The 19566-nt window shown below is 43.7% G+C and overlaps 1 protein-coding gene across 1 annotated transcript; it reads right to left on the bottom strand.

The window, feature by feature from the left end:
• Positions 1–2164: 2164 nt before the first annotated feature.
• Positions 2165–19264, bottom strand: SZRD1 (SUZ RNA binding domain containing 1). Its single transcript, XM_065421222.1, has 5 exons — positions 19183–19264; positions 16824–16910; positions 5154–5203; positions 3559–3813; positions 2165–2351 (listed from the first exon to the last, which is right to left on the bottom strand). The coding sequence occupies exons 1-5, from the start codon at positions 19231–19233 to the stop codon at positions 2249–2251; spliced, it is 546 nt and encodes a 181-aa protein (XP_065277294.1). The 5' UTR covers positions 19234–19264; the 3' UTR covers positions 2165–2248.
• Between the last annotated feature and the right edge of the window lie 302 nt (positions 19265–19566).

Here is a 19566-nt window from a genome sequence, read left to right as displayed (position 1 = left end):
CCATTCAGCTACTCTTCCCATCAGTTTCTCCTTGCTGCCATGGGGAAAGATGTTTCCTGTGAAGCAGCTGCTCGTGGCTTGTACAGGTGCTCATGCAGCACATTCCAAGCCCTACCTGAGAGGAAGTTAGGTAAACATCAGATTACAGTCTTATAAAACCACAAGGACTTGAGCCCAACTGCAGGCCTATGGAACATCTGTACACCTGTGCCCACCTCTCTGATTACAGCAGAGTAAAAAAAAAAAAAAAAAAAAAAAGTAATCCTTTAACAAGCATTCCATGGGCTCACTTGATTTAGGGAATCGCAGGAGGGCAGGACAGAAAAGAAATTCAGTTAAAAGATCAATGTTCTAGTAGATTTCATCTTTTGTACACAGGTAGTTTATTTTACCAGTTGTTTGCTGTATTTCTGTACATGTCTTGGTTTACTGTATGGGAATCTCCCATACAACTCACTGTAGGCAGAGGTTCTGTTCAGCTGCTTCCTTTCAGGCAAAAGAGGATGGGTTCAGGTGCCCACTATTCAACCTATTAAGCACAAACAGTGGCCCGTGTCAAACTGCACCTGTACAGAATACATCCTCCAAAACACCAACTGTGTGGAAAGGCAGCTTCTGGAAACACAGTGATGCAGACTAGCCCACGGTCCTGTTAGGTGAAGGGACGATCTAAATCCTTCTTGGCCTCTGACTCCTGTCACAGAAAGATATATAGTCTGTTTCTATGCCACACAGGCTTGTCTACAGTACCAGGTCCTATCGACATGCTGAGACATCTCTACTACTGGAGCCTTTCCAGCATACAAGATACATTCTTGTTGCCCCAGCAGAAGGAAGCTTTAGTGTTCATCTAATCCCTTGAGACAGTTAATATTAAGAGTTGATCAGCTTCCTTGTTGTCTAATATACAGTTAGACAATGCAACAAGACAGTATAGGGCACAGGAGAAGCAATGGAGTAGCTATATTTGACAGCTTGCAACAGCTGACTTGGTGGTACCTTAAATTTCTCTTCCATGGCCAGGAACCCTTCCTCAGACCCCTTTCCTTTTCTGGGGCTGGAGGACAGAGCTTAGCAGAAAGCCATTTGTTACCACCAATGCGTGAAAACAGGGATTTTTTTTCCAAACTTTATTGAACATGGTTTGTTCCCTATGTCTATGATTTCTAGAAGTAAATGCATCAAGTACAGCACTGGAATTGTACCATAAGCCATCGGTCCATCACAAGCCACTTAGGGTTCAAACCTTTGGAGCAGTGGTTGCCCAGCCTCCAGCCACACAGCCTTCCGACAAGCACATGCTGCACAGAGCCAGGCTCATTACCATGTTTTCCATGCACTAACCGGAGTGGACCAGTACAGTATTGAACTAGTCTATTCCTAGCTTGTAAACCTAGATGCAACAGAGCCCTGTTCCTTCACCCTGCTTTCTCTGCTGGAAGCAGCAGGCAGGCAGTAGGTGTCTTCATGGGATCGGTCTACATTCCCTTCTCCCCAAATACAAGAAATGTATTACTAAGTTTTTCCTCAAGCCAGCAGAAAACTAACCAAGCTTATGACAGGTGCAGTAAGTGAACTGGGCCACTGGATTCCACTGGTTTCTGGGCCCAAGGCAATTAGAAAGCCCAGGTACCTGGAAGTCCCCTTCCATTTGCTTGGCAGCAGTGGAAATACAAAACGAGAAGCTAAGCTTGCCAAATCCTAGCCATTATATTGTGGAAATTCCTAGGAACTCCTTTTTTAGAACACTACCAACTACCTCTCTCAATTAAAACAAACTAAACAGTTAAAACCCTTCCCATGCACTTGGTTTAAAGTTGATCTGATTTACAAACAAAAAACAAAGATCCTTTGAAACAGAACACGCTCAGAAGTGAGAGAGACAACATGCACATTTGGGGAGGCTTCCCATTCTTTTCAATCCCAGGTTAATGAGTATGCTAAACATTATTGCTGGCGCTAGCTTCAACTGAAGTGGCACACACGACTCTCTGCACCTGTTCAGAGTCCTTAACGTACCCCCCCTTCCTTTTACAGTGACTTGGGACAGCCCTCGTCGGTGTGCCAATCACAGTGGGTGGAGCAGGGGGTCACAGTGCATGGGGTTCAAGGTCACAGTGGGCAGAGCAAAGGGATCACAGTGCAAGTAAACCAGGTAGTTCCCTCTGCTCAAGTCCATTTGTCCACCACGGCAGTGCAACCCGTGGCAGCGGACCCTGCTTTCGACAGCATGATCGCTTGCCCACATCTATCTGCGTTGTTTGAAGCCTTGTGAACCATCAGGACCCAGTGGCTGCCGTATCACATTATTGGATGGCCTGGAATCTTCTGGCTGGGAGATCCTTGTTGGCCTGCAGGAAAGAAATCAGTCTTAAAAAGGAAGACGACGTCTACCTTACCCCATGCAATTCCAACGAAGACAGGGAAGAGTCCTTCAGTGGAAAGGCACCGCCATGGTGAAAGAGCTGTTGTCAGTGCTGCTGCACTCTGCAGGGCCTCACAGGCAATTGAGAATCGACTAGTGCTCCATTTCCCCAAGCCCTGCTCTTCAGCAGCCAAAACCCAGGTAACTTCAAAGTCCAAGTCCCAGTCCCGACCCTACCCGAGTGGAATCATCCTGCTCTGGTTTTGTTAACAACACCTTTGTTCACTGATGTGCTTTAGGAACATTTATCACTGCTCTTTTGTAAGAGAGCCATTTCAATGATGTGCCTTTTCCCACCCCAGGCAGCCCCCTTTTTTTTTTTTTTTTAAATTGCAGTCCTTTGGTCTTTGGAAAGAGTGGCTGCTGTGTCTGTTCAAACAGGACTCCAGTTTAAGTTGTTTCCCCCCCCCCCCCCCCCCCAAGGTTATGTTTAGTTGGAGAATACACTGGAAAAGGACTACAGAGCCAATGTGATGTAGATCAGAAGGCAGGGCAGAACATACAATATGGGGAGGGAAAGTGCCTCTGGAGCGACTGGTCTGGCCCTCTCCAATGAGTGATAAAAGCAGCATGGCTGTGGGGAATGTAAATTCAGCTTGTTCCACACCACGTGAGGCAGGCTAGCCAGCTCAGCTTGATATCCACAGGCAAGACTCAACTCGGTAGCCCCCTTGCTTGGGGAAAACAGTCACATTTTGTTGAAAGGTTACGCTCCCCGAGTAGACAGACTCGGATCTGTGCAGAATTATTTCTAATCCTTTTGTTTTACTATGAAAGATATTTGTATGAAATATGGCAAGTCCTTCCTTACAGAGTCAACCTGCTCCTGCTGCCTATTCCCCTGGTTATGTCAGAGAAGGCTTTGTCCTCCATCTGTGTCTAAACACCTTTGCTTCCGATAAGCATTTGCTTTCATTTCTATGCATTTGAGCTATACCGTATCACATGTGCTAACAGGATACCCCCACCTCTCAGTGGGCTTTATCCTGCATGTCACGTGAAATATTAGGTATTGGCATGGCTCCTCTTCCCTCTGGATCACTATCTGTAGGAAATTGTTTGCTGAAGGACTTCCTACAGGGGTTAGTTCAGGGATGCAGCTAGAATTGCTATTAAGCCCCAGCCACTCTCACCTGTCTAGAATGGGTTTCTCCTGTTCCTCTTCTGGGCTTGCGCTGCCCAGAATTCGTTTTCTGGCTTCTGCGTATTCTGCCTCTCTCTGTGCCAGAGACTTTACCGGAAAAGCTGGTCTGCTCGCAGAGTTGGGGTTACTAAGCACACCGTTAGTTGTGGGCCTCTTTAAGATCCTGATCTGTGGAGGAGGACCTGAGGGAAGGCTGTCGTCCTGAATGACAATCGGCACTTTGGGAGGAGATTTTGATTTTCTGCTGTTTAAGAAAAGACACAAATATCTAATTAGTATCTGTATCCCACTGACAAAGTGTTAACTGCTGGGAACGGGAGCCCTGCCAGACGGATACCATCTTTATGACTAGGTGGTGTCTTGCAACAATTAACCTTGTTATAGTTGCAACTCTGATACTGTAGTAGAGAGCATGCTTATTTGAGATTTGCCCACTCAAGTCAAACGTGCAGGAGGGCAGAAGACAGACCTGGTGCTTGGTTCTTCTCCTTTAAAAAATGGGGAGGGAGGAGGGAGAGGGGGAGAAAAGGAGGGGTGCTAGGACACTGACCAGAGAATCCCACTTTCAACTGGGTGGGATGATTATTAGAGTTTTTTGCTACCAGTTCCAATCTTAAAAATTAAAGCTCAAAAAGTTTCTGAGTTGGGGTGTCCCAAGCTAGCTTGTGAATTCTTTGAGGCAGGGAATATTCTATAATTTTGAGAGGCATGTGGCCCATTCCTGAGTGCTAAAAAAAAAAATGTAGGCACCTACAATTGAAGATGTACGAAGGAAAATGTACTTAAGTCATCTCAGGATTTCTTACAGCATGCATCAGCATTTGATATTCTCTCCAGCCCCTTACTTTCTGGAATTATGTCCCCACAACCCCACTTCACAGATTTTTGGTACAGTCCCTCTCCCACCTAAAAATCACAACAAACAAGTGTGTTAGCTTAGGCATTAGCTTATTGAACTACCAGAAAGCTGAACCAAAGACTGACACTCATCAGAAGTTTAGAATTTTTTGGGGAGGGAAGGGAGAGGTGGGGAGGGGAGGTAGAGCAAGCAGGAAGATATAAACCCAATTCACATCACTGAGAACAGTGACAAGTGATATGTTTGCGGCAGCATGGGATGAAGTATGGGCTTTCCCTCTGTGTAACCCTCCCAAGCCAGAATACAGGCACAAAAGTCTCACTGACACAGAGCACAGCAGGTGAAAAAAGGGTTGGTACACGAAGGGGTTACTTGGCTTTCACCCATTTCTTCATTCTACTGCCCAGTTTGGGTTTTTTGTTTGTTTTTTAAATGGCTTCCCTATAGGTGTGGCTATATCTGCTCTTGAATACCCTACTTCAGGGATCAAATTATCTCCAATCATCTTTCAGCTACACTGCTCTGGATTAGAGGTGCCACAAAGTGACATTACATAATACAAGCTCCCCATTTCTTAGCTCAAATTGGAGGTTAGTTACCCACTAAATTTGATGCATCTAATGCAATTTACCCTCCTGTGCCAACTCTCTGAACCTGCAAGTGTGCAACTCCAGGCAGGGGAGCCTAGATCAAGAGAGTGTTTCAGACCAAAAGATCACCATTACCTTTCCTTTTGTGTAATCTTCAGTTTCTTTTCCAACCGTCTATCTATTTCCTGTAAGGGATGTGAGAAAAACAGTGTGAAACCTCTCTCCTTTTATAGAGAATTTACAGATTCTACTTGAGGACACTTGTAATTTCTTTAGTCTCACTTTTTCCATTACAACAATACTCTTGCTTGCAAATCACACACAGAAAGACACTAATCTGAAAAATAAAAAACCCTTATATGAAAGGGTCATGTGCATTTCACTGTATTTGTTGGTATTAGCAGTAGGAGAACAGCAAAGCATTAAAGATCATTTGGGACCCATACTAATGGCTTTTTTAAAGTTTCATGGTGATAGAGTGGCAGTTCATCTAATTGGAAAAGCACCTTTGATCCCAAGAATAACAGGAGTACTTGTGGCACCTTAGAGACTAACAAATTTATTAGAGCATAAGCTTTCGTGGGCTACAACCCACTTCTTCGGATGCATATGCATCCGAAGAAGTGGGTTGTAGCCCACGAAAGCTTATGCTCTAATAAATTTGTTAGTCTCTAAGGTGCCACAAGTACTCCTGTTATTTTTGCGGATACAGACTAACACGGCTGCTACTCTGAAACCTTTGATCCCAAGGATTCCCCAAGCACTTAAGCCACCACTGAAGCTTCCTCTGGGGTGAAGTGTGACTGTAACAACCAGAGTAACACTAAACAGTTTCACATATTATACACTCTGTTGAGGAAGAGGAAAAGGAAAATATACCGGAGTGTGTCTGGTACAGTTACACTGGGACAGACCACTGGGGTAGCTGCTGCTGCTCCTGGATTCAGTCACGAAGGTGATAACTAGCAGGACTCAAGGAAGTTCCAGCCCTCAGCCAGAATACCACCTGCTCAGCTTCCTGTCCTCAGCCCATTTGCTAGCTTACAAAGCTATTACATGAGCTCAACTCAACCAGAACCATAGTGAAAGCTTGCCCCTAAGGAGAGAGGCAGTCTGCACTGCCGTCACCAGCCACAGAAAGGCATTATCAGGTCGGAAGCGATGTGGCCTACTGCCATCCAATCAGCTATATGGGGTTTGAGTAGCAATTCCCCACTATACCAAGAACAGGGAAGGGATGCAAGTGCTAAGTCTCTGAAAACCCTACTTGGTTCTATATAAATATGGTTTCTTGGTTGTGTGGTTCTTGGGCCACCAGCCTGAGAAACCTGTAGCCAAAAGCTCAGGTTTGAAATTGGTAAAGGTACCACCAGATGGCAGCTTCATAATGTTCCACTGAGGTGTGTGTGTTCAAGAAGCCACAGTGGTCTGGGTGGAGCAAACCGATTTTAACTGGAAAAGGGCAATGCGTGGTTTGGTAGGTTTTTCAGTTGCAAAACCAAACCCAAGTTAAGCCATTTGACTCTGACAGTGACATAGTTCTAGGCATAAAGACTCCTAATATGGTCAGAAAAGTTCGCAGCAAGTTGCAATGCTACACAGAAGGTTGAGGGTGTATGCATAAATAAAGCACATCAGAAGCTGCCTACTTCTGACCACCTGCAAGAACAGAAAGACTGCCTGGGAACAGGAAGTGGAGATGCAGCTATCTTGGCTGGGAGCTAGAAGTCACCTGTACTGGCTGGTGGTGAATCTGAGGATCAAATCAAGGTGAAGGTGCAGACAGATGAGGCAGCTCAAGTCCAAAAGAGGTTATTTCCTGCTTTAGAAAAGAGCTTTAAAAAAGAGTTGTGAAAGCCAAGTGCTTAACTACCTCTCCCCAGAGTCTCAGGGTAGTAGATAACTGGAAGGATGCTTCCTCACACATCTCATTAACAACTCTGTTATTCGGGGTAGGATGGGAAAAGGGCAGCATCTCAACCAGTTTACAAGTTCGATGCTTTTAATTTACAGTGCTATTTCAGTGACTTTGAACACTACACAGTGACCAAGCTTCAAAATCAGTCTTGTGTCCAGAACATCCAAGCCAATCCTCTCCCACAACTCCTTTAAACAGGAGTCGAATTTTATAATCCCCTGCTGGGAAACATGGAAGACTAGACTCCTTGATACACTCAACATGCAGCTAGCAGTAGGGAACAGATGCCTGGCAGGACAGCACAGAGAAAGGGTGTTACATGTTTCAAAGCAGCCCTATGGAAATGCAATTGGAAGCTACAGAAAAAGTGAAGGGCTTATTGTAAGCACATGAAGCTTTACAATGAGTCGGGTTGGAAAGCCTACTTTGGTTTCTCTGACATGTCTGACTCTAGAGCATGGCCAGGCTGAACCCCTTACAGAGTACTGGCTCTTGGGGAAAAAAACAAAAAAACAAAAAAAACCCTGTGTTTTGGGGAACATCACTGAATAGTTTCTCATTACAGCTCCCAAATCTCTACTTGCCAAATGACACACCAAATATTTGCCGGATTTATTTATACCTAGTGGCAACTTACAGTAGCCAGTACCAATACCATTTCACAATTTTAAATAAAATGACTAGGCAAGAGAAAAAACTAACCCATGTTTTCTCACGCAAGTACTGTCTTTAAGCTGCATCACATTACGTCTTCAATCTGTATCTTAGAAACAAGTCCCATTCTCCAATAAGATCACTCTCTAGATATCAGAAACTTAAGGTGGGGGCACCTTTGCTTTGCATCAGCAGAGATTCATTGGCACTTTGCCAGGTGTCTAAAGGCTTCAACCAATTTGCACATGTTCCAGAGAGATTAAAAAATACAAAGCCATACTATTTGCTTGAGGGTTTTGCTTCCTTGACAGGAGCAGAAATTGCTTTTCCAAATTAATCAGTAACAAGAGTCTGGGACTGTTCAGCTGTCAACACCCTGCAGTCACACAGAGGGGACTATGGGCCACATTTTAGGACCTCATAGGCGGCTTCATGGCACACAGATTAAATTTTATTTTTTATAGTAGAGAATTCAAAGTATTCTGAAATCTCATCTTGGTGATGCTGGAGGGCTCCCACCTCCATAAACTCTTATTCTCTCCCTGCCCACCCTTTACTTTCTCTATCACCATCCTCAGAGAGCTAGTGCCAGAGACTTCCCCTTTCAGTCAAGTCAATTCCAGAGTTAAAAGCCACCTCTCTTGTAAAACTATTATGGTTTTCACACCAGATTCTTTTGCACATGTAAACACCACTTCCTTGGATGCACTTGGAATGGGAGACAGTTCCTTAATGCACTCTGAAACTGAGTACATCAAAGCACACTAAGGAACTTTTAGTGAGCTGTAGCAGCATCCACATGGGACATTAGTGCATGTTAAATCAGTGTGCTCTAGGTTCACACTGTGGCTTGCACTATACTAACTTGCTAGGTAGGCAAACCTAAAGTCACAATTCCTCTTAACTTTCTTCCGACCAAACCTCTAATTACAATCATATTAACACCTGCAAGTTGCTCCTGACAATTTCTTTCATATCCTTGGCTAGAACAGCCTCACAATCAGAGCAGAATTGACATGAAGGAATATCCTGGTCATGCCACAAATCACTAATTAGAATTACTGGGTACTCTTCCAAGAGGAGATACTTCCTGTAATTGGAATAGGGTGAAGATGGGAACATTTTGTGATCACACATGATCCCATATTGGTGTCACATACTAGATCCAGCCCACTCAGTGTTCTCCCTTATAGCCCATGTCAGCAGCGACCTCACACATATTATCCTTCTTGTGCCACCTAAGTCCTCAGTCAGTTTGGTCACATGAATCCAAGTGGGAGCAATTTTTGTGTGTGGAGAAGATACCACATGAAAATTAGGAAACAATACTGCATCTCAACAATCTTCCCACTGGACAGACAAGACCCCCATTTCAAAATAATCTATCAGTTTTATCAGAATGCCCTTCCAGACTCTAAGAATGCCTGGGCAATCCACTAAGGACAACACTGCAAAGGGGATGAGTGTATTGAAGGAAAGGTGCACACACATCTATGGTCCAGCTGAGCGCTCTGGATCTTCAGCAACTGATTAGTCATGCTTAGTCAACATGGCATGCCTAGTCATTTAACAAGCCCCTATGATTTGGAGGCATAGCTGTTGCTCTAACTCAGATTTGAAATGGTTGGTCACAGGAATCACATGCCAAATGTCTTAATGAAATAGACTGTAAGAATCCAAAGTGTCCTCACAAACAGCCAGTCAGTGGACTATATACATTTGTACTCGGCTTAAGTGGTTCTACCATATATTTGCATTATAGCAAGATTTAGTACAACAGAACTGATACTAGAGATGAACACAGTCGAAGAACCTATATAGAGCTGCTCTCTCCCACCATCCCTCCTATTTCTGTGTTCTATTTCTTTCCTTCTCATGACTCTTTGCAGTGCAATTCCTTGGTCAATTTCAGGACCCCTCACTGGTCCTCTTAATGAAATAGACTGTAAGAATCCAAAGTGTCCTCACAAACAGCCAGTCAGTGGACTATATACATTTGTACTCGGCTTAAGTGGTTCTACCATATATTTGCATTATAGCAAGATTTAGTACAACAGAACTGATACTAGAGATGAACACAGTCGAAGAACCTATATAGAGCTGCTCTCTCCCACCATCCCTCCTATTTCTGTGTTCTATTTCTTTCCTTCTCATGACTCTTTGCAGTGCAATTCCTTGGTCAATTTCAGGACCCCTCACTGGTCCACTTCTAAAGCATGATATGGCAGCATAGAATCAGCTTTTCCCTAATGTTACCACCCTCACACCCTCCTCCTCTCCTTACACCCATGATCCAAATAATCCTCACCACCACCTGTGTTGGGGTTCTAACTCCAGTCAGACACCCACTATGAACAGCAACAGACAAGTCAGAGCTTCCAATTACCTTTAGAACTCCAGTGGCTAGTACACCACCAAGGGGGTTTACCAAGACATTTTGTAATTCATGTGTATTTATGCAGATATTAAACATATGTTTTCTCTTGAAACAAACAATATTACCTCACACTCTTGACCTCTACTTGAGATTGGTTTTTTATTAGGTGTTGCTATATTTTGCACTCATGGTAAAGAAAATTCAGGTTAGTTTGCAGAATGTTACCTATTCAAATTATGTTGCCAATTTACTGGACAGTGTCCCTTAACTGGTCAGCAAAAAAATTAAGGACATTAGTGACCTCTCTTCCACACATCTAGCAGTCCATAACATTGCATGCATTTAGGGCTTGAAAAGTTGATGCACCTCACAAACTTTGGTCTCAATACTTGGAATCTGAAGATCACTTTAGGGGCTCTCAGCAGATCTGTTTTTGTCGGTTGATCCTCAACCAACTTCAACTACTATCCTCACATGCTGCACTGTGTCACTGAGCTACGCAGATAACATGTTAAAATTAGGGTCTGATTTATGGCTCTTGGGTGCCAGAAGCACTACAGCAACTGGAAGGCACAAGCTTACATGAGAGACAATCAGACTTACTATTAGAAAATCTCATGCAGCACACATACTCATTAGTTGGGTTGGTCACACTGCACGAGAGCTCTGTTAATCTTTTGAGATTATTGGATTCCGTTATGGAAGGATACCTCCTCTTCATGATTTCCTATATACCAGGTTTACATTAACAATAGCTAAGGAAGTCCATTTTACATTCCCCTTTTCCCCCTGCAAAGGGATCCATGAACAGATTACTAAATTTAGTAAAGAATTCCTATTATGCGGTTTTTGTCTCAGTCACTTTTTAAGACTCAAGAGAATCCAACAGAAAGCACAGTGTTTTGCATATCCTTTGACATTAAAAGCCTGTTGTGGACAGGGGCTAACAGAAGCTGTATATTTATCATAAAGTAGGCCTTTAATATCAAAATCTCCATCCATCTGCATTAGAGACAAATGCTACAAATATCAAGACCTAGTGAAAAGTAATCTGTCACATCCACCAAGAAGGAATAATTCAGAACAAAAGGCAAATCTACCACAATCACCATCTACAGTCACTTATCTTGGTTGAGAATTCCACTAATAGAGGACTAGTGTTCTGCAGCATGCATTAGAACATGTAGATGAACGGCGTCCATCTCCAAGGCAACCCAGAGATGCACATTCCAGGCATCTTTTGGTTGGAGTCTGCATCCACAGTTCAGTACAGAGTTAGACGCCACAGCGGGTAAGCACGGTTCTCCAATTTGTGGTGAAGTGGTGGAAAGGGAGAAGAGCAAGAATTAATGTATCCATAATAGCCTAATTTGAGGTTGAATCCTCACCTAGTTCTCCTGTTCCCAAGAGACTAAAATAGTGAGTGAAGGAAATTTCCTGAAGTTCCCCAGTGGCAGAATTTCTGGAAATGTGCAAATAGTGGTAATTTGCCTTATTTCTGAAGATTTTTCTACACATGTACACTTCAGATGTACTGTTATTTCTCCTGCATAGGCTATACTTTTTTTAATGTTAAACTTAGTGCTTCATCAAATAGATGAGTCTCATTTATGTCTGAAATAAAACAAAGTTAATACCCAAGGTTACTGGAACTGAAAGTTAGCAAACAATTATCTATTTTTTTCCAGTTAGTTTACTTTGTGAATTGCGTATTACTGTTGTACTATTTCTCCTGCATAGTCAAGGTCTCCCTTGCTGAGAATGAGCAAGGGACCAGAAAAATCCAGGCAATATTCTCCTAAAGCTATTAACTTTCTGAAAAAGAATTTTTTTTTAAGTTGCTCTTTAAGAATGAGCTTGAACAGCATTTTTCTTCACTTTAAGGAACAGTAAGGGAAGAAGTCTAGTGAACTGAAAACACAAGATTGGAGTTATTTTGTGGAAAGTCAAGATAAAATGCCAAACTTCCATATTGGTGGAGCAGGCTGTAATGGTCACCAAGGAGAGAAGTATTATGTCACCTTAAAACACTGGAACATTTTGAAGTTATGATTCTGAACAGTAGCCATGACCCTTTCTGCGCTTTGTACAAATTACTGCTGAACACAAAAAACTCCCCAAATCCTGCTCACTTTACTCACTTGAGTAATCCCATTTGAGAGTGAATAAACAGAGTGGGATTGGGCTTTAGGCGTTGACTCCTTCGGCAGTGATGTTAAACAAGGTCCTGTCTACTTATTTTTAAGGATGCAGTTAAAGCTCCTATGGCATTTTATGAAGAGTAGGGGGGATAACTCTGAGGATCTGGCTAGTATTCCCTTATTTAGTGAGAACAGGTTTTAAAATGTTCAAGGTTGCATGAGCCATTACTGAGTGCATAATGCAGCCATTCAAGCACCAATATCCAACTCATTGCTTCATAAGGTGCTTTGGGATATCCTTGAGTATGAAAGGCATTAGATACGATTAATTCTAAGAGATGTCTAGTTTGTTTCCCCATTAATTTCTGAATTAATTAATTAAACATTTCTGAGAACACAGATTCCTAAGGCTGTTGGGAATTAGACAGTTCCATTAATTAATTCTCTAGGTTACTCCCATTAAATCGTGGCTGTATTTTGTAGTCAGTGCAAGGTTCACAGTCAAGACCACTTTCAGCTTCACTGGGGCTTAGGTTTTCTGAAGGTAGCCAATTCTTAGCGGCAGCCTGTGCAGTTAGACAACTGGGAAACAGGAAGTGCCACAGTTGTTCTGCAAGACTACATTAAACCCTAAGCAGTGACTTAGAAATGTGTGTTCTGTGGCTTCAGAACAGCTAAGAATTTTGACGGGATATAAAAGCCTTTACATGGTATTTCACAAATTCCTTTGTAATCCTTGAAATCAAAACTCATCCTTGTACCTCATACATTTTAAACCTCGTCAACAGCCTTAGATGTAAACCTTACACTGAAGCCATATTTGTACGATTCTTTGTTCACACATTAAAATCCCATTGTGTTCCACCAATTTCAATGGATAATTCTTTAATGACAAGAGGACAATGCAGATTGACAGTTACAGGGTCAGACTCCACAGCTCTTTAACATTTCCCCTTAGCTGTTGTGCTTTGATCACATTTCAGGTCAATTAGAGTTTACTACAACAGGCTGGGAAAGATCCTAACTTAAACTCCATATTAATATAGGGAGGCAGCATGATTTAGTGGCTGAAGCAAGGAATTGGGAGTCAGAAGAGTTGAGCTCTGACTGCCACTTATATGCCTCTGCTAACCTATTTCACAGTCCTATGAGAACCACGAGTGAAAGGTACAATATATAGCAAATGCAAAAAAAAAAAAAAAAAAAAAAGTGCAGATCGGAAGTACAATCAGTACTCTGCTCAATCGCTCTTATGTATCCCCTGGCTGCTAAGAATTAGAAAAACTAAACGGTCTGCTCCCCATGGTGCGCCATGTAGCAAGATGCATCCTAGCCAAGTGGCCACAGTTCAAAGTCAACTGAAACTTAGACTCTGAACTCTGAACCAGGCTCAGTTTTAAGCCTTCACAAAGAGTCATTAGAATTCATCTTTTAGCACTACTCCTCGGAAGAAGCCACAGCACCATTAGCTGACCAGTACTACTACGATAGGAAATGGTGGAGCAAATCTGAATGTATCCCTCCCACTGCTTCCAGAAGAGATGTTACCAATAAGTCAGCTTATTAAGTTGCTAAATTTGAAGCCAGAGTTTGAGAACAGAAACAAGTTTCCAAAGAACAAAACAAAAAAACCCTATGCTTAGGTTACTATCAGTTTCTTTGCAGGTAATAGTGAGAGAACACCTTTGGAAAAGAGCAGCACAGCCGTACTGGAAATGGCGGTTGGTAAGACTTACCGAAAGGATTACATTCATGTTTCTGTCTTTTACATGAAGATTCAACAGCTACGTTTTTTTAAAAGGACAAATTGGAATCAGTCGCTTCACTACAGGTCTGTACCAACTAATTGGAATTTGGCTTACAGTACAGAGTCAGTTTTACGTAAGGATCGGAATTACATCAACTGCTAAAGTTGTGAAGAACATTATTGTCACTAATATCTCTGTTTATGAACAGAAACACTCATGCCAACTCCCATAAGCAATGGCAGCTTTTCCTTCTTACCAAGTTCAAGTAATGGTGGCGTGTTCTAATAAAAGATGCTAAATGGTATGTCTGGTACACCATGTTATCATAACTAAATTTTATGCATGGATTATTTTTATAGACACGCAGGCTTTCCTTCTGCCCTGTACTTTTAAACACCTACATTGTACTGAAGAGCAAAAAATAAAAGGTTAAATTCCATACAGTATCTGTCAGAGTATTTGGCTCATGAACTCTGAAGCTGGAGGAACACATTTGTTGCTGTACTGGTCTTCAAAAGAAGACAGCCAAAGAGATCATCAGGATTTTATAAATAACTATTAGTCAGACCCAATTTACAGCTGCAGTTACCTTCACTCAGACTAGTAAACGAACAGTATACTCTGGAAGACTTCTAGCTGCGTGAAAACAAGCTAACACTGTATCAATACAAACCTATTCCTGTCTTGAGGCACTGATATAGTGCCTAATTCGCAAAATACCATTGATAAACAGTTGATCAAACCAACATAAAGCAGGCAAATTAGAGCTCAGGCTGACATACCATTGGCTCCAAATGACCCCTTTTCTCCACACTCCCCACACACTTATAAGGCGGACATTCTAGCCTTGAAGTGAAGTCTCCAGCTTGAAGTTTACTCAGTTTCAAAAAATAGATTAAAAATGGTTCCAGGTGCTACACCTACCTTTAGGCCTGCAGCCAATTTGTTGTTGTTTTACAATTACTTTTAAAAAAATGTTACTCCCTATAGCCGTACAGAGGGACGCACACAAAACAGAAAACTTAAGTTATATTAGTGGCTAGGATGCTAGGCTCGGACTTAGGGGAAGTTGTGTGTTTGATTCCCTGCTCTGCCACAGACCATGCATGGCTCAGTTTCCCCATCTGTAAAATGGGAATAAGCAGTATTTTCCCTAGTTCATGGGTGTGTTGTGATGATAAGTACATTAATGATTGTGATTGTTCAGATACTACAGGAAAGGGGGCCTTAGACAAATGCACAAAGTAAACCAACCGAAAAACATTTGTTTCCTCTAGTCGCTCTGTTATAGTCATCGCAGGTGTTACTTGCGACAAGATTCAGAAGTGAGATTTAAATGGATATTTCTTAATTCTCTATTTCTTGATTTTTATTAGTTTAAAGGTGACCAGCAAAGAAAGGAGTTGGATTTATGCCTGATTTGCTTAAAAGGTTTTTTGGTTTATGGTTTTTTGGTGTTTTAACTTTTTCTGTTTTCTTTTACATAAGAAATTAAAGTCTTGTCTGCCCTGGAAAACTCTGGGTATATTCACACTGCAATTAGCAGTGTGATTGCAGCACATGTAGACACACCCAAGCAAGCTTTTATCTACCTAGCTCAGGTACCAATACCAGTGAAGCCACAGCAGCATGGGCTACCCACCTGAGCACGTGCCCGGGTTCCCTGGCAGGCTTGTACTAGGGCAGCTAGCCCGACGCTGCTGCAGCTTCATTGTGGTTGGTGCCCAAGATTAAAGCTAGTTGGGGTATGTCTACACACTGCGGTGCAGACGTACCTTCTGATGACAGGACATCACAAGAATGGAGAGGGAAAGGCCATTTCCAGTCAGTGTGTTTGAAACTCTGACTCCTGGGCAATGAACAACATTTTGAAGTGTCACCAACTCATTCGTTCAGTTCAGCTGTGAGAGCACACAATACGCGTTTTCAGACCTCTCATTCCTCCAGCAAAACCAGGGAAGACCAGACTTGATATTCCTGATACCTTAGAGTATCAGACAAGACAACTTTCGGGACAAGCTGCAGCAAAAGGGAATACAAGAGCCCAATTCTTTAAAAATCCTTCATAGGTTATTTCCCCCACACACATTTATTACTTAGGAGATAAAAATAAAATATAAATGCAAATAAATGTACAAGTTCTATATTGCCCAACTGACAGAGTACCAACTAATGAGTCAATCTTTCCTAAAGGTATAATTAACAGTTATTCATAAAATTGCCCATAGGGACACTATCAAATTAAAAGTCATGTTTGTAGTTTTTTTGCTGGTTACTAATACCTTAGACTGATCATATGTTTAAAAAGACATTTACTTTTCACAGTTTATGTTCTATTTTTTGCACCATATTCATCTTCACAAATGACTAGAATAATCAATTTAACGATCTAGCGCTCATGCACTATGGGGGGAGGGATAGCTCAGTGGTTTGAGCATTGGCCTGCTAAACCCAGGGTTGTGAGTTCAATCCTTGAGGGGGCCACTTAGGGATCTGGGGCAAAAATCAGTACTTGGTCCTGCTAGTGAAGGCAGGGGGCTGGACTCGATGACCTTTCAAGGTCCCTTCCAGTTCTAGGAGATGGGATATCTCCATTAATTATTATTATTATTTATTAGCAATGCTGCACTAGGTATCCTGTAGAGGCATGTATAAATTCAAGTGAAACTTTTCATATGAAGTCTTAAAACCCACAAAGAAAGGTTTCTATTATTTTTCAGGGTTGTTGTTTTTTTTTTAAATAAAAAAGAGGGTTTGTTTTTTAAAAAACTAAGCCCAAATTTCAAGCCTAAACTATTCAGCAGTACCTATTTAAAGAACGGAGATATTTTAATATTTACACATACGTTTTTAAAGGAATACCATTTAAAGAATGGCTTACACATTTTTCCAAACCCACCCCTGTCTTACATGCCATGGTAGAATATTAACTACCAATAGTTAAGTACTTAACCTGTGTTGCTTCACCTGCCCATAGTGCTTCTCCAGATGGAAATTGACAAGCAGTTGCGCTCCACTGGGTAAGCTCTGCATGTCGTAGTCATTGGGGATGCTCTACGCCGAACAAAGTATAAGTGAAGGAGAGAGAGAGGAGAAACAATGACCTATCAGCAACAGATGATCAGGTCAGTTCATGGGCTCTTGCACATAGCTGTTCCCTCATGGTTCTAGGAGCAGAGTGATTCCACTAGGGCAGTTCTCAAATGTTATAGCCTTACAGCAGTTTACATGAAGAGTAAGCACGTCTATCTATAGATGTTTTTAGAATGGAAGCGTTTTATCCTTTATGAAGAGTCACATTGTCTGCTTTTACCATCTCATCTCCCCCACCACTCCTTGTAGGTTTCCTGTTTCTCTTTTCCTGTGGGACCTCTCTCCACCACTGGTGGCCCTGGTCTCACTGGCAGCTCCTAGAATCTCCAGTTGGTGGCTGGCATCTCCAACCTGAGGGTAGCTGCTGTTTCCTCTCCTATGTAGCAGCAGCCTCTATAGGAGGTAGCTAGGTTTGCTCCTGCTTCCAACTGCTGTTACAGGCATCAAGAGACTGGACAACTGTAGAAGCAGCTGCAAGTATGGAAGAGTTAGCACCATGTGGTCAGTTTGCTCTCCATTGAGCAGTACGAGTACTACTGCACTGAGGATTACAGTAGTTCCCCCCGTTGGACCCGCTGGGAAAGCACTTTAAGGAGTACCACCACTAAAAGATGAGATTTTCCTGTAAGAGAAGCTTAGAAACAACTACCAAGGGTGTAGACGGGGGGGGGGGGGGGGGGGTAGGGGGGGAGGAGAGAAGAGACAGCGGGAAAGTGGGTGGAAGCCTAGAATTCCTACATTCCTTCAAGTCATTGGTCTGGGCCAAAATCACCATCAACAGCCCTTATGTTATGTACCTTCATGGAACATTTTAACAAGAGGGGGAATTAACACCAATGTTCTAGACAAATTCTAATAGCAATGATGATCACAGCATTGACAGACTGCATACTTGCTGCTTCACTGGCAAACAGTATCACTCCACTCCTGGCTTATTTAGCTTAATGTCTTTCAAACAAATTGTAACGCAATATTCTCTTACAGAGAGAAAAAAAAAAAAACAGTTTTACCCAAATAATGATAGGGAGAAATGAATTAATAGGTGTAAACAAGGAAGTAGAGAGACATTGTCCAAGCCCAAATTCTATCTTCTCACAATTTAAGAGCTTACTGTTATTTAGCTTGTCCACTCTCTGAAAATTGAAGATGCTCGTGTACTTCTCACAAGAATAGTAACTCCCCCCTCCACGTCACAGACAATTCCCCTTCCCTCACCATGCAGCTGTGTGCACCATACTGGTTACCTGCCTACACTACCACTACCACCCAACTGATGACCGCATTTCAGTGGTGCTGCAACTTTGGGATTCTTCAGAATGAAAGGCACTATAGAAATGTAAGCTACTGAAGATCAAAAATGGGTGATTGTTTCACTTCAAATATCAAAGGGAATACTTGGTAATACTAAAACCAGGCACATTATTGTCAAGAGTATAGAGAGGAATCATGCTTCTTGTCAGCCTCTGGTTAGAGATACCAGCTCTTTAGCTATGCAATTTAATGTTGCGCGTTTGAGAGAATCAAGTACCAACTACCTTACCAGCCACATCACCTGCAGCAGGTGATGAGCCAGACCCCACCCATCATCACCACACTTTGCAAGTGTCACTGCGTCTCTCTAAAGCAAGATTTCGTTGGCATCTGTCATAAGAGTGGGCGAGTTCTCTGCAAAACTTTCAGCACCTTCCCTATGGGTCCTTGGTTTCCAGCTACCTTTGGAGGCAGGAATCCGGACTCTAAGCCACAGCCGGAACTTGTATTATTCTTCGGCATGTGATGAAGATCACGCCCAGAGGCCCCGATCCATTGCCACATAATCCCGACACTTCTGGGGAGGGGGGGAGTGACGGAGTTTAAAACGCGGTCAGAGGCACGTGCGAGTCACAACCCGGGCCAGCCCCAAGCCCCTGACCCGACACAGCCCCCCAAGAAGAGCTGGGGCGCGCCCATCAAACAGGAGACACGATCCTGCCCCCTTGGACCCACCCCCCAATAGAAAGGGGGGCGCACGTGGGCCCCCAGCTGCCTGTCCCGCCGAGCCGGGCGAGGAGGGAGGGACCGGGAGGCCCCAGCAGGAATGAGGACACGGCCCCTTTAAGGGGCCTAGCAGGCGCTCAGGGGCCCGGGCTCTTCGCTGCCGCCCGGCTGAGCCCACCTGGGCGGGGTCCCCCGGCCAGGCCGCGCTGCCTAGCCCGCCCCCCGCGCACGCGGCTGGGCCCAGGCCCATCCTCACCCCGCTGTCGGCCGCCTCCTCCCAGCTCTCCGCGACCTCCTCATCTTCCATTTTAACTCTCCTCCTCCTCCGCCGCCGCCGCCGCGCCAGCCCGCCCCCCGCGCATGCGCACTGCCCGCGCAAGCGGTCGGCGCGCCCGCGCCCGCGGCCGCTACCTCAACACATGCGCGTTGGGAGCTTACCTCGGCCCCCTTTCTGCACGTGCGCACCGCCCCCCGCCCCGCGGGCATGCGCACTGGGCAGCCAGCCGCCAGCCGCATGGCTGAGTGAGGCGGGGTGTGGACTCTCCGCGGGCAGCCGGCCCATGAACACACCTGCACCCCCCGCGGCCCAGGAACACACCTGTCCCCCCCCCAGCCACAGGCAGCTGGCCCAGGAACACAC

Source organism: Emys orbicularis, chromosome 22 (assembly GCF_028017835.1).
Source record: "Emys orbicularis isolate rEmyOrb1 chromosome 22, rEmyOrb1.hap1, whole genome shotgun sequence".
NCBI classification, from domain to species: Eukaryota; Metazoa; Chordata; order Testudines; family Emydidae; genus Emys; species Emys orbicularis.
This window is presented reverse-complemented; position numbering and strand designations above follow the sequence as displayed.